The sequence below is a fragment of the Cygnus atratus genome, chromosome Z (assembly GCF_013377495.2).
Source record: "Cygnus atratus isolate AKBS03 ecotype Queensland, Australia chromosome Z, CAtr_DNAZoo_HiC_assembly, whole genome shotgun sequence".
In the NCBI taxonomy this organism is placed as follows: Eukaryota; Metazoa; Chordata; class Aves; order Anseriformes; family Anatidae; genus Cygnus; species Cygnus atratus.
The window spans coordinates 25,605,806-25,633,712 of NC_066396.1; the positions used below are offsets into that span (position 1 = coordinate 25,605,806).

Consider the following 27,907-nt stretch of genomic DNA (forward strand, 5'->3'; position numbering starts at 1 on the left):
AATTGGGGATCGGCTGAGCATTAACCAGCTGGTGGTGAAAAACTGTGTTTTGCATCACTTTTTTCTTTTTATTAATATTATTATCTATTAAACTTCATCTCAATCCATGAGTTCTTGCACTTTTAGCTTTTTCATTTCTCTCCTCCATACCACTAGGGTGGCGAGGTAAAAGCTGTGTGTAACTTAGCTATCTGCTAGGTTAAACGACAACATAAATCTGTTTTTCTAAATGTTTTACCAGACCCCAGTAAAAAAAATAATTTTGTTGTTACTTAGGTTCCAGAGGCCTTTACCAGTGGGCCAGAGTTTGAGGCATAAGCCACTGTCCGCCAAATCTGTGAAATATGTGAAGGGAAACTCACGTCATACCTACAATGATAACCTTCCTTTCAGTTATAAGGAACAGTCACAGAGCTATGTCCTTTGTATCCTTGTAAATTGGATTACTATAGATATAGGAAGTGAATTAAAAAACTATATTTTTTTTTAGATTTTCTGTTTGTATACTTGAACCAAATTTAAGCCTTTTTTCTTTTTTTTTTTTTTTAATCCTGTAGTTATGCTACAGGATATGCCATACTTTCTGTCTGGATAAGCTAATTGTAATGGAGGTGAAGAGTTCACAGCTTCTAAAACTCTTGCCTCTTTTTCAGTAGGGCTTTTTTGGTGTTTTTTTTTTTTTTTTTTCCTCCCACTCAGGAGCATGTTACAGTATAAAACTTCATTCCTGTAAAACGCACCAGGTCTACCAAGAAAGCCTGGAACCATCTGGCCACATTGCTATGTCGATGGGGAAGAAGCCATCGTTGTGTTGTTCAGGAGCTACCAGACTGTCCTAGTGCACGCCTGGGGTTGGTAGTTACTGCTCTAAAAGGGTGAGGTTAGAACCATATTTCAGAGGCAAAACCAGTCCTCCAGGTCTGGGAAGAGGGTTGTGTTGTCTAAGTAGTTATGAACTGTTTGAAGTCAAATGTGACTGCTGCTGTTTAGATTTGCTATTAGAGGGAAGTTTGTTTTGTTGTTCTTGCTTGCTTTTAAAAAAAACACTAACAAAGGTCTGCAGATAGGCACCAAGTAAAACAGAACAGAGCAATCACTTGTGATAGTATTTCTCTCTGCTTAGCCAAATAAGATAGATGTTGTTCATTCCACAATTTTGTGGATTGTTTTAGAGCTTCAGAGTCCCATCAGAATGAGTAAGCACCAAATTGAACCAAGTTAATTGTAAAGAGCTCTTAGTCAACTCTAAAAATGATATGGTAGAAAAATGCAAACTCTAAGTCTAACAGACAACCATTGACTATTATAATTTCACTAGCACTGCCTAGGAAAACAAACTTAATAGATGTGCAGGTCTTTCAAGGAAAGACTCAGTTTCTCCTATACTGAGAGCAGTTGAGTAAAACACTATTCAGCTATGCTGTTTTTTTCCTCATTTTTTGTCACCAGCAAGGTAAGTCTTTCCACAAGACCATTTCATGAATGAAACTAGATTCATCAACGCATATCTAACCATGCATAATCAGAGGCCCTAAACCACAGCTCACAGTAACCTCCAAAAAGCCCACTTCGTACTTTCTAGTAGATATCATCAGTATGTGACAGCAACTGGTGGGTACAGAATTACTTTGCCCAATTACATAGTACCGGTACTACCTGTCAATCTTATATTTAGGTAGAACCATTATGGTCAGCCTTGTTTAGCAGCGTTCATTATTTGTTCAGTGACAAGGTCCTAAACTGAACCACTAATTAAGAAAAAAGCTTCTGAAAGAGTTCAAAGAAATTTAAGTGGAAGTTTTTCTTTGATGTGTACCAGGAGAGCAGGAATATCAAGAAACGGTTGGAAAAGATGAGATCTGGCATACAGACTGTACCTTTCATACATGTCATTACCAATAAGCTTTCATAAGCATGTGTACGTCAGGTGCAGCTAGGAGGTGACCAAGGAAGGTTCTGCTCACAGTAGAACCTAGCAGGAACTAGATGTGTCAAGTACGTCACACAAAGCAACGTGTCTAGGACTGACATTCTCACAAAGGCAGTGGGTCTCTAGTAAGTTACACCAGTGTATTTCCAGGCTTTTGACATGTCACTTCAAAGGTCTGATTTTAATGGTCAACACCCCACTTGTGCAGACTTACTGCTCAGATAGAATTTGTCAAAACTGTGCAGGGATTAGCCTCCCTGGTCACCTATGACAGGACACAAGGGAAGAGCACAAAGCTGTGCCAGGGGGATGTCCAGTTCAGACTGGACACGAGGAAAAGTTCCTTTACTGTGAGGACAGTCAAACCCTGGAAGAGGCTTCCTAGATGGATGGCTGATGCCCCGTGCCTGTCAGTGCTCAACAGGCATTTGGATAACCCCCTCAGTAACATGCTTTAACTTCTGGTTATCCCTGAAGAGGTCAGGTAGTTGGACTAGACGATCTCAGAATAGAATAGTTCAGTTAGAAGGGGCCTTCAAAGTGCTACTTTCATATTCCCTAACAGCTATTTTAAGTGAATCTGGGTATCAATACTGTAAAAAGTATGTAACATTTAAATGGCTGATAAACAGGTAATGCAGCATAACTAGCTGGAAGAGAAATGGAAGTACCTAGAACTTGTTTAAAGTAGTGAAGTGTTCACATTTAATGTCATACATAAATGAATATCTCTAATAAGAAATCTTTTCTCCAACTTATATAATACAACAGATAGTGTACAAATGAGTGTTGTAGTCTACAAATCTGCCACTCACTTTAGTTTTATTTCAGCTTCAGAATTAAATATTTATGTAATATTGCTTTTACAATGCATTCCAGAGCACCTCACTGTACATTCATCTTCTAAAATGATTTGTCACAAGGAAAGTGAGATTAGTAAATAGTTTCCCTTGCTTTATATATTAGAGTATCCACTATACATGTTCTTGCTCTTTAGATGTAATTGGTAATTAATCAGCAAAATCATCACTACTTTCAGTGGCATAAAGACCATGAAGACTTCACTGCTGAGAAACCTTACCAAAGCATAGTGTGAGGACAGTTAAGCTTAGATTCAATTTTATAAAAGCTCTGGAAAATTTTCATTACCATCTAGATTGTTACTTGAATAATCCTTTTAAATGAAATCTAGGAAACAAGCCAGTTTAATTAAGTAACATTTATTTTACATAGAACAATCTCCAAAGAATACTTAAAAAATCTAAATACTGATTTTATTGCATTTATTTTCTTACAAAAAGACAGACAGGCACAATTTATGTATTCAAATACTTCAAACTGAACAGCTGTTCACTGTTCAGATTACCCCCATGCCACTCAAAAGGTTGTGAAAGTAGAAAATGTCATTTTACACAAGGCAGTAGTGCATTTTATTTAGTAGGAATGAATCACAAAATATATTTTTGTACAGTAAAATGTTACTGTCACTTTATAATTACCTATAAAATTTTTTGAATTGCACAACAAGTTTGCTTTGCAATTGACAACTGCCAGAAAATAGGCTTAGTATGTAACTAAATATTTGCGCGAGCTATCCCCTAGAGACAAATTAGGATTTCTTTTGGTAAATACTTAAAGTCTAATATGAACTATATTATATATCTGAGGTCATTTAAAATGTTTTTAATAGGAAGAGGCTTATATATTCAACTAAATTCACTTTCTGTCTACCTTAATATCCATACAACCACAATAGCTGAGTGTCCTAAACAATATTTTGATTTAAAAGTACCAACACCAATGAGATCTGTAAGTGTTTAAATTAATCTATTTCCTATTTTTCTGCTTCATTATCAGTGATGAAAAGGCACTGTATACATTCCTCTCCATATTTGGTCTTTTAGTTTCCTTTAAAGTTAAAAAGCATCCAATGACAAACATCAAACAAATGTTGAAAAGCAAAAAAAAAGAAATACTGAAGAGACTTCCCATTGGTGGATGCAGTCCACGATGTCTGAAGACACTCATTTGCCATAGAACTTCTTATTCAACAAGAATATGAGCAAGTTAACATTCACTTTAGCTTTGTCAAACATTTTCATTACAGCCACACCTTCATATTGCATCTGAAGCAAATCCTGTAACCATAAATAAAATCATTATTCTTTGCTTGAATTCATACCTCACAGCAAACAGATTGGGTCATTTTCATCACGTATTAATTACCTCAAACTCCAGGTCCTTCACAATTTAAACAATTAAAAGGAACTATTGGGTAAGTACGAAAAACAGTACAGGTTTTCTAGATCCCCCATTATAGGCTGTCAGTAACAGCAAGCTGGAAGAAAGATCGACTCCTGTGTACTACACTCTTGCATAGGTATTTGCTCCTTGCCACTGCTCTAATATGCCATTTGGTTTGATGCGGTTTGATGGTCTCTCTGATATATGTCTTAACCCTACTCCAAGCTCAGCATCCTCCACAAATTACAAAATCATTCCCCTCATGACCTGCTGCCTTGCAGTGATTGAATAGTTCATGGATTTAGAAAAACACTGAAAAATTCCTGTTTAGAACAAATATGAATGTGGTTATAGAGCACAGTGATAAAATTCAATTTTTACCTGGAAATGGAGCTGCACTTTTTCCATCTCAACCCCCAAAAATTTTGCTTTGATTTCAAAGTCACCCACTTCTTCTCCAGGTGTTATATCAAACATCACATTCTTAAACCTTAAAACAAAGAACAGTAATTGAGTATGTATGCTATGCTGTTTTATATAATCCACAGACAGTCTGGTGGAAAGCCTGCAGAGCTGAAGACCTCTCTCACAAAAACAAAACCATTTTTGTGCAAAAAACAAAACAAAACAAAAAAACCAAAAGTTTTACCACAAGCATCACTGTTTTCTGTGGCATGTTCATTTTGTAAGCACAGCTTTATCTCCTCCCAGCAGCAGAAACCTTTAGGGACCATAGAGTAATTTGTCCATAAGAACTGTTGGACCTCAGCTGGACAACAGGAGGACTGGTGGAAATGTCAACTTAAGAAACTTTGCTCCTAGCACCAGCTCTCACATGTATCACCTTGCTGCTAGTTAAGCTGTACGAGTAATGTGTGAGAAAACACACTGTATATGAACAGACACTAAACACTAAACCAAAAAAAAAAATCTAAGTGACCCTTAGAAACAAACCCCACTGCTTTGAACAGGAGGGATGGTTTTTGCCCAGACCAGTGTTTTTGGTATAGTGCAACAACATACTGAGTGATCTAGAAGGAGTTTAACTGTTCTCTTTGCTTTAGCAAATCCACCGTGTAGAATCACATAGTCTGCTGGAGAACACCTGAGCTTTAGGAGAATTTTTTTGGGACAGAGCTTGGCTTTATCAGTTGGTGGGTAAGACTGTCCTTTCTTTCCTTTCTTTTTGTACCCACAAATTAAAATCTGATCGCTTTTCTGACCTGGTTTATATAATGCATAGTTAAGGCAGGATGCAGAAACAGTGATGTACATGGAGCACAGGGGTCACTGAAAAACATTCATGAAACTGTATGCCATGTTGCATTTCCCATCCTGTTGTAATATGCTGATCCTGCAGAACTGCAAGCAGAAGCTACTACCACCTTCACATGGCAGGTTCAACTTATATACTTAGAACAGGTCTGTTGAGTGGTCTTAAGAAGGTAAGAGAAGATTAAAAAAGGGTGTCTCACTTTAACATGAAATCTGCCTTGGCCTTGTTAGACTAGGGAATGGACATTTTAACTTGACTTATCAGTTATTTTCTGAAGATCACTAGCATAATATTGCATGAACCACTCCATGACTATTGCAATATCTTCTTGGAGGCTTGTCTGGTATACATATAGTATGGCATATAGCTCTTAACAGTCCTTTATACTGAGAAAAAAAATGGATATGAGAAGTACAGGGAACAAAGAGGACCAGGTGTCCATAGGGCACCCAGATTTGTTCTGCCACCTTTGAGTACCTTCTTGCAGGTGTACACACATCTCTGTTGTCAGTTTTGCCACTGTTGACAAACCTACTTGGAAAAAAGTTGCAACCCAGAAAACTTTTCCCATGTAGAAGCAAGATGGAAAAGTGCATAGGATGGAAGAGCAGCTTTATAATGGATAGATACAACAGGGAGGTTAAACTACCACATACATTCCCAGTTTGCCATAGTCAGGAAGCACAGCATATGAGGTATTTACTCAATAATATGAAAGTGTTTGGTCAGCAAACGAAAAAGTATGTTACAACTGCTTAACAAGTCAGTCAGTCTGTCCTTAGCAGTGAACATGCTGCCTAACTCATACTCATCCCATCTAAACTAATGCCAAAATAGACATATTCCAGTATCTTACCGAAGTAATCATATAGCAAGGTACAAGGATAAAAATGAATCACAACAATTAGACTTTATCTTTCTCCTGAATGCAAAAATCTGAAGGTATTTTAGGTGCAGTGCAGGAAACTGCAATTTTAACAAAACCCAGACTGCTGAGGGAGCTGGTGATTAGAAAATGTTCTCAATTGTTTTGTGACACACTTACTGGTTGGTTTGAAGATCTTCAATTTCTAGGATGACACCCTTTTCATGCAGTCTTGCAGCTGTGTACTTTAATGATGCTTGCTTCAGTTTTTTGCTTCCCTTTACCTCCTCTTTTCCATCCACTTTAATTGACCTCCTTGAATTTCTGGGAGAGAACAAAAAAATGGCTTGTAATTAAGCTACCAGCACACAAATGTCTTTTATATTTCAGCTAGTATTCTAGCTTTATTTTTTCTTCACTCTTTGCCCTCCTAAGTAGCTATTAAGGAACAATCCAAGAATTAGAAGGATTTTTGGCACACAAAGTAGTCTAAAATATTTTTGTAATTATTTTGAATGAACATTTATACTAGCACTTATCTAAACTCTATTGTGAAATGCAAACCCAGTCTAAAAGAGTTCACAATCATCACTTAAAAGCAGCAATTTGGAAGCATACAGTGACATAGGTATAATATTGGTATAATAAGATTGGTCATTAGTGTTCCTTTTTGGACCACTGAGAAAGCTCCTGTTCATGTCATTAAAATGCTTTTATTTTGACACCTTTACAGCCCTAGTAGGAGTTGGATCACAAATGAGTGTCTGCATCATTCATGAAAAATAAGATGCTTTAGGCGTGTATTTCCCCATTCTATTCTAAAGACAAACCTATTTAACGAAGGAAGAACATCAATAGTCACTTCCCAAAGCTTCATGAATTTAAAGTATGCTAGTAGCCTTGCAAAGTAATACTAATTAAAGATATTGAAACCATACTATATGGAAACATTATATATATCAGTCCTCTTTAAGGAAGAATTAAAGAAATGTATGCCTCATTGTTTAAGGATTTTTGGTTAGCTAAGTGGCAACTCGTATGTACTTTTAAATCTGTGGGTTGCCTATTCTTTGGAATCAAAGCTTCCTACTACAACACCTGCTCTACCTCCTAATAAAGCACATTAAAATATTAAAAGACAAGAAGAATCAACTCACTTTCTTGTTAAGTTGTCTAAACAAGTTTTTATATAGGTGTTGTAATAATTAATTTGTTCTTCATAAAATGCTGTCTTGGAGTTAAGTGCATTCAAAGTCTGCTGGAGTTTCACCAGTTCAGCTTTTCGGTGATGTCTGTATCTTCTTTGATTCCGGATATCCTAAAACAGAGGATTGAAGTTTATTATGCAATAAGCTTATTAAGTAGATATATTGACTTTGGGGAAGTCAAGCAGTTAGCCATTGGTTGGAAAGGAGATTGGACAGGTGGTTCTAAACTCTCTTTCTCCTAATGCTTCCATGCAGGATTGTCTCTGTCTGGTGACAGCCCCTCCAAGCAGGCTGCTGTCACTGGGCATCTTAAAACCCTAGCAGGTTGACAACTGAAAAGCTAACCTTGTGGGTGTCTGCACTAAGGCCCACATCAGTCCAACACTGGCTTTATGTCTTCTGTGGGCAAACTTATATCCCCTCATTCAAGGTGGCTACAAATAGTTGGAGCTAAACAAATTACAAGTTGTGGTAGCCTGAAATTTGCTATGGGCTCCAGGACACTACAATAAATCAATGAAGTGTTCAAATAAGAAACAAATCTTAGTTTACTGATTAACTGAGAGGCAGCATGCTAATTCACAACTACCTGAACTGAATAATGTGGACCGGTAGCCTTTGTTATCCAGACTTAATACCTGTTAACATGTCTAGCTAGAATGGATTTGAGCTAGATGCCTAAAAAAATCATCAGTTTAGAAGAAGCATGTTCCATTTACCTTAGCAATCTCATTTATAATTTCTTGGTACTTAGTTGCTGAAGACACTAATCCTGCTTGTTCCAATGTCCGGAGATTTCTCTGAATTTTCCTTTTCTTTTGTTCTATTGGTAGCTGCCCTTCTTCAAAAATAGACTGACTGTGCTTCATTTTCTCTGGAGTTTTGGAATCTAAAATGGCACGTTTTTCTACAAGTTTCAAGTGCTCAGATTCCTGGGTAAAAAGAAAATCCAAAACAGTTATTTTCCAATTAAGGATAACAGTTAAGAATTTGGATGCACTGAATTCTCACAGGAGATAAAGAAATGTAATTGTCTTTGTTTCTATCTTCTTACCAAATTGTCTAAAGTTGCTCAGTTTACTATTCTCCTTTGACATACCTTAAGCAACTCTTCACAACAGACACGTTTCAATTAATCCAAACGTGTCTGAAATTAGCCAGAAGACTCACTGGCTTCATTTAGTTGTATGAAGACTGTCCAGGTCTCACAGGTGCCCCCTACTTACACACACACACACTCTCTAAACTAAGCTGAAAAGTGCATGTTATTGAGATGTGGCTTTGTGCATCAGTATCTCCAGGGCAAATCCTCAGCTGAGAGCTCTTCCCACTCGTTTCCTACATCAAAGATAGCTGCAGTCCCCAAGCCAATGTTTGCTTATATTGCTTAAACAAATATACTAGGCAGCAAAGAACTCAATATACCAAAGTTTACAAGAAAAAAAATCCATCAGAGAATTCACCTCAGGCTATTTGCTTGCATTAGTACACAGGAAAGAAGAGGCCATGTTTACAAGTTTAAAGAATTATGAAATATATTATTTCAGCTGTTGTAGTTGACAGCAAGACTTTATGTCCTCCACCTCCCCCCCCCCCAAGTTGTTACCAGTCCTACACATAGTTTAGAAATAGCAAAAATGATCTCATTATTATAGTGACAGAAAAAGCTGTCAGAAATCTGCTTTTAAATAACTTTAGTAAAATAATTTTCTTCCCTATTCAGGCACAATATAGCACTTACCTGTTGTGCAGTGGCTGTTGTTTCTAGTATTTCTAAGAGCGTATCCCCTGGCTGAGTTCGTATCACATCCACAATAAGCCTTTTGGTCCTTTTAAACAGGATATATGGGTATTACAAAACAGTTACCACTGGTTCATCTGTGCATTTTATTTCTTTGACTGTAGAACTAGCAAGCACGCCCTTTATGCTTTGTCATACAACTATTTCCTAGGTTTTGTATTCCAGATCTTCCACTGATAACACTGAACATATGACTTCTACACAGACAACAAGAAGTGTGTACATACTTTTCTCCCTTTTATTTTAGGAAATATCTAACCGGTTAGCATAGTATAACAGTAGTTATACTGTAATAGTATTATGCTAACATAATAAAAACCCAACCAACAATATAAACAAAGATTTTAATTATGATCATGACAGCAGGCTGGAAGGTCATCTTTCCAAAGCCTGAACTATGCAGGTACATAAGGATCGCATCTACAAAATAAAGTGGAAAGGCGCTCAAAGCTGAACTTCTGAAGGAATTGCACAGCAGACACTACTTAAGGGGCAGATGTTTCTTTAGTGGCAACATATGGAGCACTTCCTCACCAAAAAAAGGGAAGCTGTTGCACACTGATATGTAAACCAGTTCTTTTTTGGTAGGAGTTTATCTATTATACTTCAAAGAATGTCTATTACAGAATTCTGTTAATTCAGAGGACACCATTACAAACAAGATTTTATTTTTCCTTCATGAACTCTTGGAATTCCCTCCAGATCCCCAGAAAACAAAGAAAAAAACAACAAACAAAACTGGAAAGATTCCCTAAAATTAATTCACCTGTGTTACATCAACACATTCCTGGCTTTCTCTGCCTGCCAAAACCTTCCTCAGCTTTTGGTGGTCACCACCACCATTGACAGTAGCGAACATGAGACAGTGTTACCATTCCACGCACTTGAAAGCCATCTAACAGTATGCTGATATGGCTGGTAATACACGTATGCCTACTTCCTCCACTTCATACCAAACCAGCTCAGCTTTCTTGTTTTCCAGAAGCTAAACAGCCTAGGGCTCCACTCCTCCCCACCCACGTACAACTTGGCATGCAGTCCCTATGCATTCAGGCCACATGTACCGTGCACCTTACGTAAAGCGTTCAAGTCAGAGGTGCCTGCAAATCTTTGGGTTTGTCACAGAAGCCTTAACAAAACCATTTAAAAACAAATACTTTAATACTTCTGTTGAAGAGGCATGTCGCTTTAGAGAAAAAAAGGAAGCTACAGTATCTGTGTTTACATCCCTTGTATAAACAGTTGTGTCAAGTATTTTAACTTTATTTTTCTGCAGTTTAACACAGGTTGCTATTTATTCTTCTGTCAGATTGTTTACTAGATCTTAAAATGTAAGAGAGGTTACCTGAAAGCACTTATGCAGAGAAGTTAAATTCTATTAATTTTCTTGCTACTATTTCAATGTATTTCCACACAATGTAAAGCATTAAAAAGGATTTTAAACATTTCTTTTGGCCTTGATTTTGCATATCTTCAGAGATTCAGTTAAGGGCTAGCATATTAGTCTGACAGAGGAAAAACAGAACAGTTTTTTTTGTAGTTGTTTGTTTTGTTGTTGTTTGTTTTGTTTTTAAGTGACAACAGCAGGCATATCCATAATAAAAAACAACAACAAAACAACAACACTTTGGGAATAGCTCTAGAGCCCTGGCCTGTGGAACACCAAGTGACTAACACCGTTGTGATTTGTCATTGTCTTTGCAGTCTTTTCACTGTCTCCACCTTTGATAACAAGTTAGGGAAAAACAAAATTTTTTTTTTTTGTTTGTTTGATTCAGATCAAATATGTAAAACTTATGGTAGAAAAACTCCTTTTCCTTTTAGGATAAATAACAAGTTTTTCTTGTACCTAAAATTTTATATTTTTCCAGACTTTGAACAATCGTTTGTGGCTAAGATACAGAGATTGGACTACAGACACTATAGCTACGAATTTTCTTCAAAATTAAAACTACACATACTACCTAATAAATTCTTTTTTCCCCCCTGCATTTTGGTTTTGAAAAAACTTGAAGTTGAATTGAAGTTTGTGTCTACACTCATAGTGCTTGCAAGAACATTAAATCCTTATGTTGTATTTCCCTCTAAAGTGAATTTTTCGCTTTCTCACTTGTGTGTTAAGTATAGAAGTAAACAATCCCATTCTCCCCTTTGTTGAAGTAGCAGCAGGATATTAAATAAGCCTTATTCTGGACATTTTTAAATAATTCTGAAAATGACACACAAATCATTGAGAGTATATGATTTTATGACAGAAGTTTGGACTATAAAGTAGGTTATAGGTTATCCAAGTACCCAATCCTTAATCTGCAGACTAAATAGAATAAACATCATTTCCTTTCCCTACATCAAAGCATGCACTATTCATACTGAAGTGACAGTTGCATCCTGTTCCAATGCCTGATGGCAGTAGGTCAGGGAAGTGTTTCTGTTTGAGGGGGAGGAGAAGAGTTTCATAGTGTCCACCCCTTAAACATCTAAACAGCTTTTCATCTCAACTTTCCCAAGGCTGTGATGTTTTAAAGCAGATTTTTTTTTATAGCTTCCCTGAAAATATTCATTATATATGGATTATGGATCCAGTCATTGATCAGTTATTTTTAAAAATATGTATTTTTGAGCAAAACTTACTTTATCATCAGGCTTTTAAGATCCTGATCTTCACCTTCTCGTAACTCGTATTTGCTTGTTAAAGACAGTGAAATCTCTGTTTTTGCAAGCTGATTCAGTGTGCCTTCCCTGTTGGGGTCATTGGGATCAACAGATCCTTCCCCTGTAAGAAAGGAAACATCTTCTACTTCAATTTGCTAATTTTATCAAGAGTCAATGCATAAAACAAAATCACCACCTAAACAAATCATTATGTTATCAGAAGTTTTACATTTATTAAACAACACACCCATTCCTACCATTCAAAACAGTCTTTTTTGGGGGGAACACTGAATAAACAAAACCATAAACCATCTACTTATAAACTCAGAATATTTTGGAAATGCCTCCAATAATTTCCTTTCAAAGTACTGATCTGCAAGAGACTCACGTCTTCTTTACAAAGGAGAACGATTTAATATCTTTTAACCTAACTTGCAGTGACAGTGAAAAATGAAAGAGCAGTAGCTATTCACCGTGAGCCTGGTATTATCTGTGATGTTATAGCTACTTTCTAAACAAGAAGGAATACAGTTCACTTCCTAATACTGTTGAGGCAACTTAAATATCAGCCACATTTATTCCTTACAAATTCAAATATATATATATATTGTAAAACCTCATTTTTAAGTGGAAAAATAACTCTCAAAATTAAAAACTGGTATTTAAAAGTTTCTCTGCAGTTTTGTGGCCCAGAAGAGCAAATCTGAAGGCTAGGTTATTTAAAAATATATATATTTTTTTTCCCTGTCCGGCAATTTGAACATAACTGTATCATTTTTTAGAAACACTAGTGTTTGGATTTTGTATCATAATTAATCTTCAGTATTGGGTGTGCTGACTGATGCTTGCCTGAGCCAGCAGTGTGCCCAGGTGGCCAGGAAGGCCAACAGCATCCTGGTTGTATCAGGAATAGTGTAGGCAGCAGGGCCAGGGAGGCGATCGTCCCGTGTATTAAGCTCTGATGAGACTGCACCTCGAGTACCGTGTTCAGCTTTGGGCCCCTCAGTGCAAGACATCGAGGCCATGGAGGGTGTCCAGAGAAGGGCTACGAAGCTGGTGAAGGGCCTGGAACACAAGTCCTATGAGGAGCAGCTGAGGAAACTGGGGTTGTTTAGTCTGGAGAAGAGGCGGCTCAGGGGAGACCTTATTGCTCCCTACAACTACCTGAAAGGAAGGTGTGGCGAGCTGGAGGTCAGCCTCTTCTCCCAGATAACCAGTGATAGGACTAGAGGGAATTGCCTCAAGTTGCTCCAGGGGAGGTTTAGTTTGGAAATTAGGAGACATTTCTTCTCAAAAGGAGCAGCCAGGCATTGGAAAGGTTTGCCCAGGGAGGTGGTGGAGTCACCGTCCCTGAGGGTGTTCAAGGAAAGGTTGGACATGGTGCTTAGGGACACGGTTTAGTGGGTTACATTGGTAGTAGGGTGATGGTTGGACCAGATGATCTTGGAGGTCTTTTCTGACCTTAATGATTCTATGATTGACAGTTAAAATTGCAATTAGAAGCTCTTCACACATCTCAAGGATGCTGTCAAAGATAGCTACCTCTATTGACTCTGAACAACACTGCATCAGCTTTCATTTTCAGCAGGATCAGCTATAGTCAAAGTGTGAATTCACTTTTAAGAATGTCACAAGTGTTCAAAAAAACACAGTTACAGTAAATGAAGAATCTGGTAACATCAGAGAGATGAGAGTTCGTATATCTTGCAGTATTTAAATCAAGACCCCATTTAATCTTACCCCAGATTGAAGTCAACCATGAAGACGAACAACAACATACCAAGGAAAGACTCTACATCGGGAACAGGTCCCAGCCCTTCCAGCAATTCATTCAGCAGGTCATTTGGCTCAGTGGCAATGGCATCCTGGTGTTCCAACAGTAGCTATAAACAAATGTAAATAAAGACAATTCCAAAAAAACATACCCAGTGTCTTTATACTTGTAAAGAAATCTGGAGACTATATACTGGAAAAAGATGGACTGTGATCAGCATTATGGAGGAACTAAAGTGGGTGGGAGGCAGGGGGAAGAAGCATACTCCTTTCTAGACAAAGACTTTAGAATTGTTCTTGCAGTAAGACAGCTTGCTGTGTTCCTCTACAAGTCACCTTCAGTGCTGAACATCACAACTGAGAAGAAAAATGTTTAAGATTTGCCTTCAGGGTAACAACCCAAGCAGTGCCTTTCAGTGCAGCATCCTGAACTGAGCATAAAAAGGGATGAAGACAGCGTCAGTGGTTGCGTAGAAAGATATCTTTTTTTCCCCCTGTATAACCATTCTAGTAGCTATTTTGGAATACAATACTGTTAGCGATACCTTTCAGAAATAGCTCTGTCTTATAAGAAAGGAAGCTATGCAGCACCTAGGACTATAAGAAACAGTAAAGCAGAAGTTGCATATTTATGAACATATTCACAGTAACTTTCATTGCACCTGGACATCTTCCCAAAACTAAGCCACAAAAATACTGGTAAAACAAGTTAGTAAAGACCATGGATAGGCAGTAACATTTTCCTGTAAACAGGTTCTCACTATTAATGAAAAAGAGATCTCATGTTGAGTTAGATTAAGTCGCCAGTATTGATGACTGCAAAATCCAACAGTTCATTTGCCATAGGAGTATTCCTTATCTGGAAGCCTGATGGAAAGGCAAAGGGTCACCAAGCTTCTTTGAAATTTAACTATAGCAAAGCATGCATAGTAGCCAAAAACTCCAGGACACTAAGTAGTTTAAGCACTGCAAGCTATTTTTAGTCAAAAGTTAATGGTTACTATAAACTTACTGACAACTAAAAAGTCCAAGCCCAGAAAGCAAAGGCACGTCAGCATTTCAGTCATACTAACAGGACAGTTAAGTGAAAACTATAGGCCTGTAACTTAATTTCTCAGTCTTAAGTGAGAATTATAGGCCTGTAATTGTTAATTTCTCAGACTTAAGTGCAGCAACTACCCTACACTGTACATAACATTGAGCATTATATTGTGAGAATTGCTGAGCAACTCTACTCATACTGGGTAAAGCTCCACCATGCTTAACTGTATACAAGCACAGAATGAAAAATACATTCACAGAACAAGTCCTCTCTCAGGCAAGAGATAAACAGGGAAGTGCCAAAAAGCAAAGCTGATGAATCTAACAGATCTCTCATTCCAGCTACATCCTAAAGAGTTGTGAAAAGAAAATAAAAGTTAAGCAGCTGCCACCAGAGCTGATGACAGAGGACAGATTTGAGAACTTTTTTTTAAACTGAACTATGTATGACAAAGGACAGGATGTTTATGCATATCCTGTTACTCAAACTAATTTTGAGCTGCATGACCAGAATGGAAAGCTGAATTTACATTCATAGGGAAGATACAGCAGGAGAAGACAATTCAGATGAAAGCATTCAGGAAGTTTGGTGGAAGAGGTGGCATTGGTAAAAGAAGACCATCTGCTAGAGTTACTGCACTAAAATAATGTGTAGTATTCACACCTAATTGCTTACTTTCTGCAAGCAGAGGACTGTGTTGTGATATTATCAAAAAAGACCAATCTTCTTGATCTCCTTTGGTTAGCAATTTACTTTAAGTTATTTCATATCTTATAGGATATTTTATCAACAAAACCAGAGTAGCATAGTAATTGTCACTTTCAACTCCAAGGACATATTAGAGGAGAAACAACCTCACTAGAAGTAGTGTTTGAATAAGACTAGCTTATAAATGTCACCAATGAGTGGCATAAAGGAATAGGTCTATGCCTTAAATTAAAAGAAAAAGTAGACACAAAGACAATCCAGCAAGCATGTTATTAGCAGACCAGGCTATTAGTTTTCAGCTGAATAAAGAGAACTTGCAATGTGGTATACTGGAAGTTGGGCACTCTACTTTTTCTATAGCATATCTGAAAACATTAGGGGGAGGTTCTCTGTGGTACTTTCCCTTCCCCCCCAGCCCCCCCCCCCCTTTTTTTTTAAGCTAGAAAATAATATTATCCCAGCTTCAAGAGGACCAAGTGGAAGACATTTAACTTGTACCTGAAATCAAACTATGGACTGCAGTTAATCTATGATTCTATTCTTTACCCAGGAAAAAAGATCTGTCGGGAAAAACAGCTTCAGTCCTTCCTAAATCAGATATTTACATCTGCTTCGAACACAATGCATATATGATGTATGAAACAAAATACACTGAGTTTTCCTCTTTTCCTAGCATCAAAGGAACTTCTTCAAATTGTGCTTACTTTCTTAACCAAGATAGGAAAGTGTTTATAAATATAAATAAGTTAGCAATATCACACTAGATGGAAACAAAAATGTTCCCCCATCATACAATGTTATATTCCCATTGTTATTCAAGACAGTACTTTTACATGGAAGCAGTCCTCTAGGAAAAATGAAATCTAATACTCAATGTCAAATCATACTAGACACTGAAGAAATTCTTTCAAAAGAAACACTTTAAACTTTCCTCAGAGACTGTTATAATTATTTCATAATTTATACATTTTAGTCTCCTAATAAGTATATTCACTTACTGAATGGGTATTGATAATTTCTTCAATTGAGATATATATGACAGGTTTGCTGAGGGTCACCATATCAGAGTATTCATCAATATTGAATTTCTCCTCTGGCTCAGGAACATCACATGCTGCCTGAAAAAATTTCTAAGAGAAAATGAGAGACAATAATAATTGTTACCTATAAATTCTCTTTAGTTTGGTTGTATAAAAAATATAACCAAGTAATCAACATGCTTTATATTTGTCTTATAATCTGCAATCTACTCTATGTTGATGTGTAAATACGTTGCCTCTGAAGAAAGGTTCCTTCAAACACTAAAGATGACTTCCTGGACAGCTGGTGAAAAATTATTTTTGAGGTAAGATTTTTCTCCTGATTCTGCAAGGAGTGATAACTTGGCAAATCCAAAATATTTAGAGAAACCCATATTTAATGCTTTAGTAGTTATGAAAGTATTTCCACAGAAATACCCTCTGGTGTTATAAATGCACTTTGTAGTATGAAGTGTGCTGAGAAGAAATTATTTGAGATAGCTACATAAAATTACCAAATTATTAAACTTTGGGCTACAAAATTTAAATCACTTCCTCAAATCAAACTGAGGTGTCATAAAATATAGCATAGTTTAAAATCCAAGGATCTTGAGAGGAAAAAATGCAAAAAGTGCTTCAAGCATTATATCAACTTGGAGCTACGTGGAGAACAGAGTCCTACTTTGCAAGACAATGATTTACTCTGAGCTATTAACAGCTTCAGGGATATGCATAGACAACCAAGAAACAGCAAGGTCCTCCTGCCAAAGGAACAGTTCGTTTTCCAAAGTCAGAGGATCTGAACCTGAGCAGCTGGGATTAACCACCATTGGTGTCTAAGGTAGGCAGGGCACTTCCGTTTTAAGTAAAGATCCCCAGAGACTCAGTCTTGTAAGAAGTTGCCTTCATTAAAAGAGGAATTCTTCCTTTTGTAGTAATCAAAGGACTAGCTAGAGTAGGTTCTTTCCTTTATTAACATTTGTTGATCTTGCTATACTTTCTACCCTATTTGTCATGTTTATGTCCTGACCTTAAATAATACCTTAAATAAATCGAGTGACTAAGGTCATGCCTTTGTGTTCATGGCTGATCTCTCAAGGAAAACCATTATATGAACAGTACATTTGCTTTTATTAAGCATGGTCAATAAGCATAAAAGTTACAAAAATAAGTTTGACACAGGGCAGAAGAACACTTCAATATAATAGCAACCACACAAAAAGATGGTCAATTATTCCAACAAACTTGTGTCCTGTAGTATAACAAAACAAGCAGTTTCCTATGACTGTACAAAGATGAAAGAATAAAATCTCTTGACAAAGATGAAAGAATAAAAATGAAAAAAGCAACTTTCCTCATCAGTAAGTCTTTTCCTCAGACAAAACATTCAGTTGTCCCACCCACCTGAGGAACACAAATGTTTCTGCTGGACTGTGAATCATTCCATGCTGCTCTCTTAATCTATATTTCCAGTAAGGAAGTCTTACTGCAACGAAATCAGCAGAGCTGATCGGTGTTCCCAGTAATGCTCAAGCAGAAATACAACATGCTCCTTCTGCTTCAGCTTCCTCAGTGAGAATCCTTCAACGCTTAACTTTGAGCAGGGCATTATTATTATTTACAGAATGCACAAACTAGTCTTCCTTACTCATCCTAGAAGAGCATTCTTATTGTATAGCTATTTGTGAGAGCCTTTCATACCTGAACTTCTGGTATGTCTGTGAGAGGTAAGCATTCATAGATGACAGGTGTTCACTCTCGCCTTCAAAGAGCTTGTTAGAAGCAGCATGCTGAAGGACTTTTGCCACACAACCTAGATTCCTCCTCTGGTCAGGGTGTATCTGGCCCCCGGCTGTCATATCAATTATATCAAAACCATCAGGAGCAACAATGGCAGGGTTCATATAGCGATAGTACAGGAGGTTTCCAACAATCTATAAAGAAAAAAATTAAGAGAATTTCTTTTTTATACATAATCTCATTTTACAGAACATTATCAATCACTTCCAACTTAACCATATGAACTGGTGGTAGAAAACAAGGAAAAACTGCTAGGATATATGTCTTACCTATGTGTCTAACTGAAAAGAGTGTGATCTTTTATATGATGCAAGGACAGTAACGTGCACCATGCCATAACACAATAAAAAGCCTACATAATTCCATGTAAATACATACTTCCGTGTAAAACCATTCACTTTTTAAACATCTTTCCAAGATATCAGACAGCTATGTATTTAAAAAAATGTTTAGAAATAGAATTGCTCAATTTCAACTATATTATTTCCATTAAAAATAACCATCTGTTTTTGACTGTCAGAAACCTACCAGACATACACTGGAATCTTCTAATTTATATTTAAACCACCACCAGCAATAAAAACTATAAATAGTTTATTTTTAAACTTTAGAGTAACAAAGTTTCTGGGTAAAATATTCAATTTAAAATAGCTCTTAAATATCTAGTAAACTACTAAGGAAGAGAAAAATCAATTGCTCATCTCACAACAAATTCTTCCAACACTTTGACAAATGTCCCAATAACACTTAACACAAAAGCTGAAGTTCATTAAAGTACCAAAAGCCAAATTCATAAAGGAATTGAATCAATCTTTTGTCATAACAACTCTTCAAAGATTAGTAGTCTGTTAAGCTCTGGGTCAGTTCTTACATTCATTGGATTTGCTCCACAGCAAAATTGTAAAAATATATGTATTCCAAACTTTGTAATGAATATTTTCAATTAAACAACACTCAATCATTTTTGTATTTAGAATTTGTGCCTTTTAAAGCATCAGTTATAGACTTTTAAAATAAGGTTTCAATTTGGTACTGCTAGATTTAGGCAAGCTAGTGCAAGGCATTGAGTTGAACACATCAAGACACATACAACTTTCCTTCTCGATTTTGATAGGTTTGTCTCCACAGGTTCATTTTCTGAAGTGTAAGAGACAGTTGCCAATGTTTAATGCATCCATTGACATTAAGAGACAAGTCTCTTAATGTTTTTTTTTTTTTTTTTATTAAGAGACTAGAAAACAGATTTTCCAAAACTGCACTCTCTACAATGATCTTGCAGTAACTTGTATCATGCAGATGGTTGTTTCATCTTTCCTGGTCCCAGAAAAAGAAACGACTTTTCTTTCTGCAAAGACCCTTAGTTTATGTGTAGTCACCTGTAGAACCTCCCGCTTGCACAAAGGCTTTCAGTTGGATGCTTTACGCTCTATTTTCTACTTATTTCTTACGTCAAGCAATACTTTAATCTGCTTTGCTGAAGTGATGGATAGAAGTACTTCAGAAATGCTGCCTGGTGCCATATATATACATGTATGGCAAGTCCCATTGAAATGGATACCTTGCAATTTTAGAACCATTTCATTAAACACTAATAAAAGCACCTTTACTGAAACGTAAATAATTGTAATTTGAGAGTTGTCAGTCTTTCAGTTGGCTGTTGGCTCATGGAGCAAGGCCCCTAAAGAGGCACAATGGCTATATGACAGGTTAGAGATGATCACTGTGCTAGTACCATACTTATCACTCAGTTTACTTTTCAGTCTAAGCTTCATTTCCACAACTTTTAGAACTACCTTAAGTGTGTGTAATACAATGAAAGGACCTGGGAGTATTGGTTGATAGTCGGCTGAATATGAGCCAGCAGTGTGCTCAGGTGGCCAAGAAGGCCAACAGCATCCTGGCCTGTATAAGAAGCAGTGTGGCCAGCAGGTCTAGGGAGGTGATTGTCCCCCTGTACTCGGCTCTGGTGAGGCCACACCTCGAGTACTGTGTTCAGTTTTGGGCCCCTCGCTACAGGAAGGACATGGACGTGCTCGAGCGAGTCCAGAGAAGGGCGACCAAGCTGGTGAGGGGTCTGGAGAACAAGTCCTACGAGGAGCGGCTGAGGGAGCTGGGCTTGTTCAGCCTGGAGAAGAGGAGGCTCAGGGGCGACCTTATCGCTCTCTACAGTTACCTTAAAGGAAGCTGTAGTGAGGTGGGGGTTGGTCTGTTCTCCCATGTGCCTGGTGACAGGACGAGGGGGAATGGGCTAAAGTTGCGACAGGGGAGTTTTAGGTTGGATGTTAGGAAGTACTTCTTTATCGAAAGGGTTATTAAGCATTGGAACGGGCTGCCCAGGGAGGTGGTGGAGTCGCCATCCCTGGAGGTCTTTAAAAGACGTTTAGATGTAGAGCTTAGTGATATGGTTTAGTGGAGTACTTAGTGTTAGGTTGGAGGTTGGACTCGATGATCTTGAGGTCTCTTCCAACCTAGAAATCTGTGTCTGTGTCTGACCTACTTGTAACTTGTTTTTAGAGCTCTTCCGCAGTGTCTTTAAATTCAAATACTAACTTTTTTTTATTATTATTAAATATATTACTTTTCATATGCTAACTTAACTTCAGGGAAGAAAAAAATATAAAAATCAAGACCACTGTGTTCTTTATGAAAGGACCTCCGGTGGGAATTGCAAAAATATAAAACCAAAAAGCAAGATGATTCAAATAAAGCCCAAACCTCTAAGAACTGTTACTAAGCTGACTATCTAAAAGAAGTTGAGCAGTGTCATTAAGAATTGCTGAGCACACAGACTAAGAAATCTAGGTTGTGGCAACAGAATTCCCTTCTCTTCCTCTTCTACCACCCCTTTAAAACCCAAGTAACACCAGATCCCTTCAAATAAATGCTGTTTATCAGTTCATTAGAATGCTTAGTATCAATAAAAATCCCTTTTGGCATCAAAAGAACAAGCTGCTGGCAGTTTGCCCTTGGAAGTCTACCTTTAGTAGTTCATCTTCTGTTGCATCAGGGAATTTCTCATGGAGCGAGCTCTTCAGAACTTTGGCTATATATCTCATTCCATAACTACATGTGGAACAGACGAAAAGAAAAATAATGGAAAGACTTAGATGAAACAAGCAAATCATGCTAGTAAACCAAGTTACTGGCTCTTCTGTCACCTACTTAAAACACAAAACAAATGGTAATGGAAAATACAAGAAGTTTCAAGTATATGGAGACATTCACAAGACTAAAGCAGAGTAGAAGTGGGAAAACCACTCCCTCTACTGGGGAAGTCATTTGAGATGCACATATCAAATCATGTAATTTGAAAGGATCACCATTGACAAAGTTTATATGAAGCTTCACCGTTCACATGAACTGAACCAGATAGAGTCGTCAACTCAGCACTTACGGCATCATATTGAGAGATGAAAAAATGGATGTGAGAACTTTATCAGTTACTGCTCGCAGACTCTGAATTGATGATTCCAATTTACTGACCACTTCTGTGTGTGTTAATGCTTGTTCCGTAGTAACATCATATGGCAATTTGCTGTAAAGCAAACAGACGTTAAACCATGCTAAACATATTTGAGAATAAGATAGATTTTTTTTTTTTGCCTCATAGGAGTCAGTGAACACAAAAACACAAATACAGTTGAAGTTTACACAGTAACAATAATTTTAATAAGAGTGTCATGTGCCTTAGCTTCTTTTTTGGAGGGAACTCTTCATTTGGGTAAGGACACACAGGCCACGTTCCTTCCCTTTGTTACAAAAGAGGATTCCTAAATTTGAAAGTGAATTTAAAAAGTTCCAATTCATAGTTCTTCAGAAGGATAGTACTATCACATTGCTATAAAAATAGAACAAAGTGCTGTAAATTATTTCAAGGCATGGCTTACTATACTTGTAAAGATGAAGTAAATGACTTCTGATCATTTTCAGATCTGAAAGGATGTGGAATGAACATAAACTATATTTTCTTTTTGATTAACCCGAGCCAGTCCAAAGGTTTAAGGAATGTTATACTTGGAAGCAGATTTAGATTCCCAGCAAGGAAACTTTCAGGAACTGGGATCATCTGGCATCATTTCTAGAATAATCTGTAGGGGTGCTAGAGGAGCTTGTGTGATTAGTTGTAGAGCAGAAGTTTTGAAAGCAAGGGTGATGAGGGGAAGTGGGAATTCATAGAGAACTTTTCTTTCCCCTTTTCCTCATCTGATTTTTCCCCTCAAGCCATAAGCAATCACAGCAGTGGTACAGATGTCACTTGAATAAAACTCTTGGGATCACTTAAATTAGAAAAAGGAAAGGCTGAGGGAGTTGGAGGGTGTTCAGCCTGGAGTAGAGGAGGCTTTGGGGAGATCTTAAAGTGGCCTTCCAGTACCTAAAGGGAGCCTACAGGAAAGCTGGGGAGGGACTCTTTGTCAGGGAGCATAGGGATAGGACAACAGAGAATGGCTTTAAACTAAAAGAGGGTAGGTTTAGATCAGATATAAGGAGGAAATTCTTTATTCTCAGGGTGGTGAGGCACTGGAACACGCTACCCAGAGAAGCCATGGATGCACCACCCCTGGAGGTGATCAAGGCCAGATTGGATGGGGCTTTGAGCAACCTGATCTAGTAGGAGGTGTCTCCGCCAATAGTAGGGGGGAGTGGAACTGGGTGATCTTTAATGTTGCTTCCAACCCAAACCATTCTGTGATTCTGTAAAAGTAATTTATTGTTCAGAACAGGTTAAAGTACAATATTTCAAGCACATCTCCCCAAGAAAGCATCCCACTGTGTTATGGAAAGATGGGGGAGGGAGGGATAGACACAAACACAGTTTGTCAGAGAAGGAAAGGGGAAGTTAAACTGAAGGATGCCTTAAGTATGTAAGAGATGGTATGGTACATCCAGCTTCCTCACTCACCTGGCCTCACCAGTCTGCATTTCTAGCTGGTTTACCCATGACTTGTACACATCTACAGGACTAGTGTTGATTATGAGGGACTTGTCATCCATGATCTCCTTCACTACTGGTGCCAGGAGTTGGCGCAGAGTGTTCTGTCCACGAGCACCTCGATTGAAGCTGACGACCATCTTAATGACAGTGGGATTTCCAGTGACAATATCCTGTATCTGGTCTACCTTAGAGCTGTATCAACAATAGAAAAGTTTAAAGATCTTACTTATGTACGCAGTTATCAATGTTTTTAAGCATTTTTCAGAAACCACTCTTTTGAAAGCACCCTTTTTGCATATTCAAACATGTTTATGCAGACTATATCTTAGACTCCTCTATAGAACAATATTTTAGCAGTTAGTATATGAATGCTAGCGTGAGTTAATATAATGTCCCTGGAACACAGCATAGTGAATGATCACTACAAAAAAATCCACAAAAAACAAATCAGGGCCCAAATGCCTGTTAAATGCATAAAACAAGGTTTCAGTTTTTTTTTTTTTTTTTTTTTTTTGAAAAACTACCATCTTTACTACACTTTCAGAATACATACCTACGCAGAAAAAAAAGACTTCCTCACCCTTAAATACTCAATCACAAAAGCAAGAGAGCCCTTTTTTTTTCTGAAGTGACTATCACAAAAAATATTCTTCAACATAGGAAGATTTTTCTAAACTGAAGTGTTAATTTTGCAGGGTTTATTATTTAATTTTCAGGGTAAATTATTACCTTGAAAGCAAAATTCTCCACTGAAATTTATATACATGGTCTTACAGCAATTAAAAATTTAACCATCAAATTCTTTTAGGTATGAAGAATTTACTGAAATGCCTGTCAGACAAATTAACTAAAGTCTTGTACTAAATGCACATACTTTATTTCCTCTTCTAGAGCAGTTTTAAAGAGTTTGAGAAGCAGATATTCTTCTCGTTGATTGGAGGCATAGTTGTAGAGAGTGAAGATAACTGTATCCATAAACTTGGTTGATTTGTTTTGAGGCATCTGGAAAATCAGCTTCGCCAGATACATGGGATTAGTCTACAAAACAAACAAATTATTTGAACATTATTTTCTGAGATAAACCATCGCTACAAAGGGCATCTGCCCTGGGAAGATCTAAGCTTCTAGAAAATTTTAGGTGAGATGTGATTAATTGGAAGGGCACAAAATTTATTATATGCTTTAAGCTGCTTATCAGACAGCTTCCTTTGAACCACATACAGCAAAGGCTAAAACTAACAGTAATTCATGTGGACTAAAAGATATATGGAAGAAAACATTTATTTGGTTTCAGTATGGCCTGAAGTTATTCTCAGCAATAAAGCATCTATATTTCTTGCACAGTTTAAGGACAGCATGGATTTTCTCAATTGCAGGAAACATTAGAAGACCAAGACAGTATTTACCATGGTCTACATACGACACTCCTGTGGAAATCTTTTCATAACCACTACTGACATTGCTAAAATAGAGCAAGCAACATACTTCTTTTCTTTAGCTATTTGCTCTCATGTTAATTTTTACTCTAAGACTTACCTGTAAAAGGTAGAATAAATGTTGATATGCCTCCAGTTTTTTTCTTCTCTCTTTGCTCAAGCCTTTGATACCCTGTTTGTCAACCATAACCATCTCTTCTAGCTGATTTTTGCTCTTTTTGTTAAGTTTCTTACTGTGCAATACCACATCCTGCAATGATCAAAGGTTTATATTCTATATAAATGTAAAAGACAAATAGGAAAAAATAACATTTTTTCCAACTATTTTATATGTTGTTATGAGTTCATTTATTAGCAGCTTTGTACTTTTTGTTACTTTATTCACTGGCTGGTCTTTTGAACATTTTTATTTTGCCACCAGTATGGCTTGCCAACAGTGATTGTCTGGGAAATCTGATCTCATGTATAGACTCATTCATTATTTAATGAACAATCTCTCAAATATGATCAGAAGACTACTCCATTCTACCAAAATGCTTTAAGTCTGCCAAATAATTACTGTTGGACAAAGCAGCAAAACAAAGTGACATTCGGTGGCAAACAAATACCACTCAGGACAAAAGAGCAACTTCTCACGCAAGCTGTTCTGACGAGATTACTTAAGACAAGCAAAGCAAGTGCTTCATTTGCCAGTATTGTAACTAATTGAGGGTGACGAAGCGTTGTCACAGGTTGCCCAGAGGTTGTGGAGTCTCTCTCCTTGGAGATCTTCAAAAGCCACCTAGAGAGGGACCTGGACAACCTGCTCTAGGTAGACCTGCTTGAGCAGGACAGGTGACCTCCAGAGGTCACTTCCAACATCAACCACTGTGTGTTTCTTTAATCCTGAGCTCTAACACAGAGAAGTGGTCAGTGTATGTTACTAAGTAAACCTGAACAGTCTGCTGACCTGAAGAGTGATTCTGTTTTTCACCAGCAGCCCAATCTTTATATCCATTAAGTTCAAGTCCTTTTCCAGCTGTTGGTTGGATCGAATTTTTGTAACCACTTCTTCTCTTAATCTTGTTACTTCTAGTTCTTCTTGAAAATCTAAGTCACTTTGGTCCAAGAGGTAGGCAAATTTGCGCAAGACAGGCAACGGTGGATTTTCAGCACCAACTATAGTTGAAGAAAAATGGCCTTTTAGTTAAAACATTACTAAACACGTGTAAAACCCTTGGGAAACTGATTACAGTGTAGAAAAAGCTGAACTGCAGAAAGGTTATAACAGTTAGAAGCATGAGCTGAATGTTTATCATACAGTCTAAGTACAAGTATGTAAAATAGTATAGGTAAAACACAACTGGTTTCCAACTGTTTGCATCTGCTTTTGAAGCAAATAGGAAACTAAAATCTTGGATGATTTTTTTTTTTTAAGTGACACACAGTAACGTACTTCTGCCCAGATATACAACAAATAACCATTACCACTTACTTAGTGTTCTGTAGTCCTCCCTGGCTTTGTTTGCTCTGAGAAATGCTTGTATCTTCACAATTTCTTCATTCTGTAAGGTACAAAGATCAAGCAAACAATCGAGTTAGGACATATTTCTGCAATGTGCATTTAGTCATATTACCCTATTTACTGCTCCGTGTTCAAAATGAAGAAAAAGGACTTACATGATCCTTGAAGTATTGCAGCCGCTTCCTGTAAGCTCTCTTTGCTAGCCACATTTTGACCCATGACTGAATCTGAAAAATAAAAAATTAACACATTCTGCACAAATGGTTTGTATGTGTGTATCTGAGTGTATGTTTTAAATTTGTATCTCACAGTCCTCTGTTGTAGGCACGCTGGTCTCATGTGCTTGTGGTATATATGTCCAATATTCTCTAACTTAGTATTATAGAAAGAAGTGTAAGAAAATCTGTTATGATCCACTCAAGCTCAAAGCCTTATAGAAGTCAAGCACATAGCTTTCAAGAAGCTTTCTATTTACTAAATCTGTCAATTAACATTCAAGCACCATGTAAATTTCTGGAGCACGAGCCCATTCATTTTCTGTTGCTAGCCTCAGATTCCCAGGCACCAGAGAACCAAGTCAAGGGATGAAGAATACTTAGACCGAGAAGCAGAGCGGAGTCTTACCTTGACAATAGCACCAACATTGCCTTGAAGCACCTTCAATCTGTCAACGTAGCTTTTCCTTTGTTTGAATCCTTTCCAGAAAGCCTGTTTTATAAGGAGACATTGTGAATAAGAGACTGATATTTAAGTCTACATAAACATTGTTAGCAATTTCTGTGTGTATGTTACAAGAAAAACGGCCTTTACAGTAAAAAGATAATCTAAATGTAATCTTGCTTGTACTTTTTAGGCCACCCTGACATATTTCATTCCAATTTAGTCCAGTTTTAGAACTGTTGTCCAATATCAATTCCTCCCTTCTCCTGAAGCCTTCCTTACTCTTATCACCAGTACACCTTTAACATCCCAGTCATTAGCTTCATCCCTCACACAGGAAGACCCAGCCTCCCTCTTCTTGCCCATTGCATCCCAGAGCTGTTGCTTTACCTAATGGAACCCACATTGTTCTTGTCCTGGCCTCCTCCTCAAGTCTGTGGTCTTTCTGAGACATTCAGGATCATCACCTTGTACCACAGATGACAACCTGCCAATTCCCTTATTCAGCTCTCCTTCTGCTAGCTCAAAGTAAACTTTCAGCAAGGACCTCAGCAATACAGATCATTCAGCTGTTCTCAGCATTTACCATAATGCGTCTTTTGTCTATCCAACCAGTGACATCAGCCTAGTCCTCCACTTGTTGGCTTTTCACAACAGCCCATCTCTTTTAATGCTCATAGAAAAATATCAGAGAAGAACTTCATTTACCTAAACTTCTCCTCACTTTTGAACCTCTTCAAAGGCCCTAATTACTCAAGCAGCAGTGCATGACTTTACTGTGCCCAGACACGATGTAGGAAAGTGAAAACCCAATCCAGATAAGAGCTACTAGTATTTATCATCATGAATTTTTAAGTTGTTACTATAGACACCAAAATAATCAGTTGTACATTTGCCTATAATTTTGTAAAGGGTAGTTGGTTGATTGTTTTTCAAGAGTTAAATAAATTGTTTCTAAACCATTTGAAACCACTGTGCATGCATTTGTCAATGTTCACACTCTCAGCACACAGAAATGTTTCTTTTACACTTATTTTGGAGTTCAACAAACAGAAG

At 37.4% G+C, this 27,907-nt stretch overlaps 1 protein-coding gene across 1 annotated transcript in view; it reads right to left on the reverse strand.

The window, feature by feature from the left end:
- Nucleotides 1-2,735: 2,735 nt before the first annotated feature.
- The window catches only part of IQGAP2 (IQ motif containing GTPase activating protein 2), a 128,083-nt gene continuing 102,911 nt past the window's right edge, over nt 2,736-27,907 (reverse strand). The window contains exons 20-39 of the mRNA XM_035553493.2: nt 26,816-26,899; nt 26,347-26,418; nt 26,162-26,231; nt 25,637-25,845; nt 24,788-24,937; nt 24,126-24,289; nt 23,219-23,443; nt 21,713-21,853; nt 21,297-21,381; nt 18,220-18,452; nt 17,523; nt 16,498-16,629; nt 13,757-13,859; nt 11,956-12,097; nt 9,265-9,352; nt 8,243-8,455; nt 7,473-7,633; nt 6,496-6,639; nt 4,556-4,664; nt 2,736-4,068 (exon numbers count right to left, since the gene is read on the reverse strand). Coding sequence (XP_035409386.1) covers nt 3,955-4,068; nt 4,556-4,664; nt 6,496-6,639; nt 7,473-7,633; nt 8,243-8,455; nt 9,265-9,352; nt 11,956-12,097; nt 13,757-13,859; nt 16,498-16,629; nt 17,523; nt 18,220-18,452; nt 21,297-21,381; nt 21,713-21,853; nt 23,219-23,443; nt 24,126-24,289; nt 24,788-24,937; nt 25,637-25,845; nt 26,162-26,231; nt 26,347-26,418; nt 26,816-26,899 — 2,640 coding nt within the window. The 3' untranslated portion in view covers nt 2,736-3,954. The remainder of the gene's footprint in view (nt 4,069-4,555; nt 4,665-6,495; nt 6,640-7,472; nt 7,634-8,242; nt 8,456-9,264; nt 9,353-11,955; nt 12,098-13,756; nt 13,860-16,497; nt 16,630-17,522; nt 17,524-18,219; nt 18,453-21,296; nt 21,382-21,712; nt 21,854-23,218; nt 23,444-24,125; nt 24,290-24,787; nt 24,938-25,636; nt 25,846-26,161; nt 26,232-26,346; nt 26,419-26,815; nt 26,900-27,907) is intronic.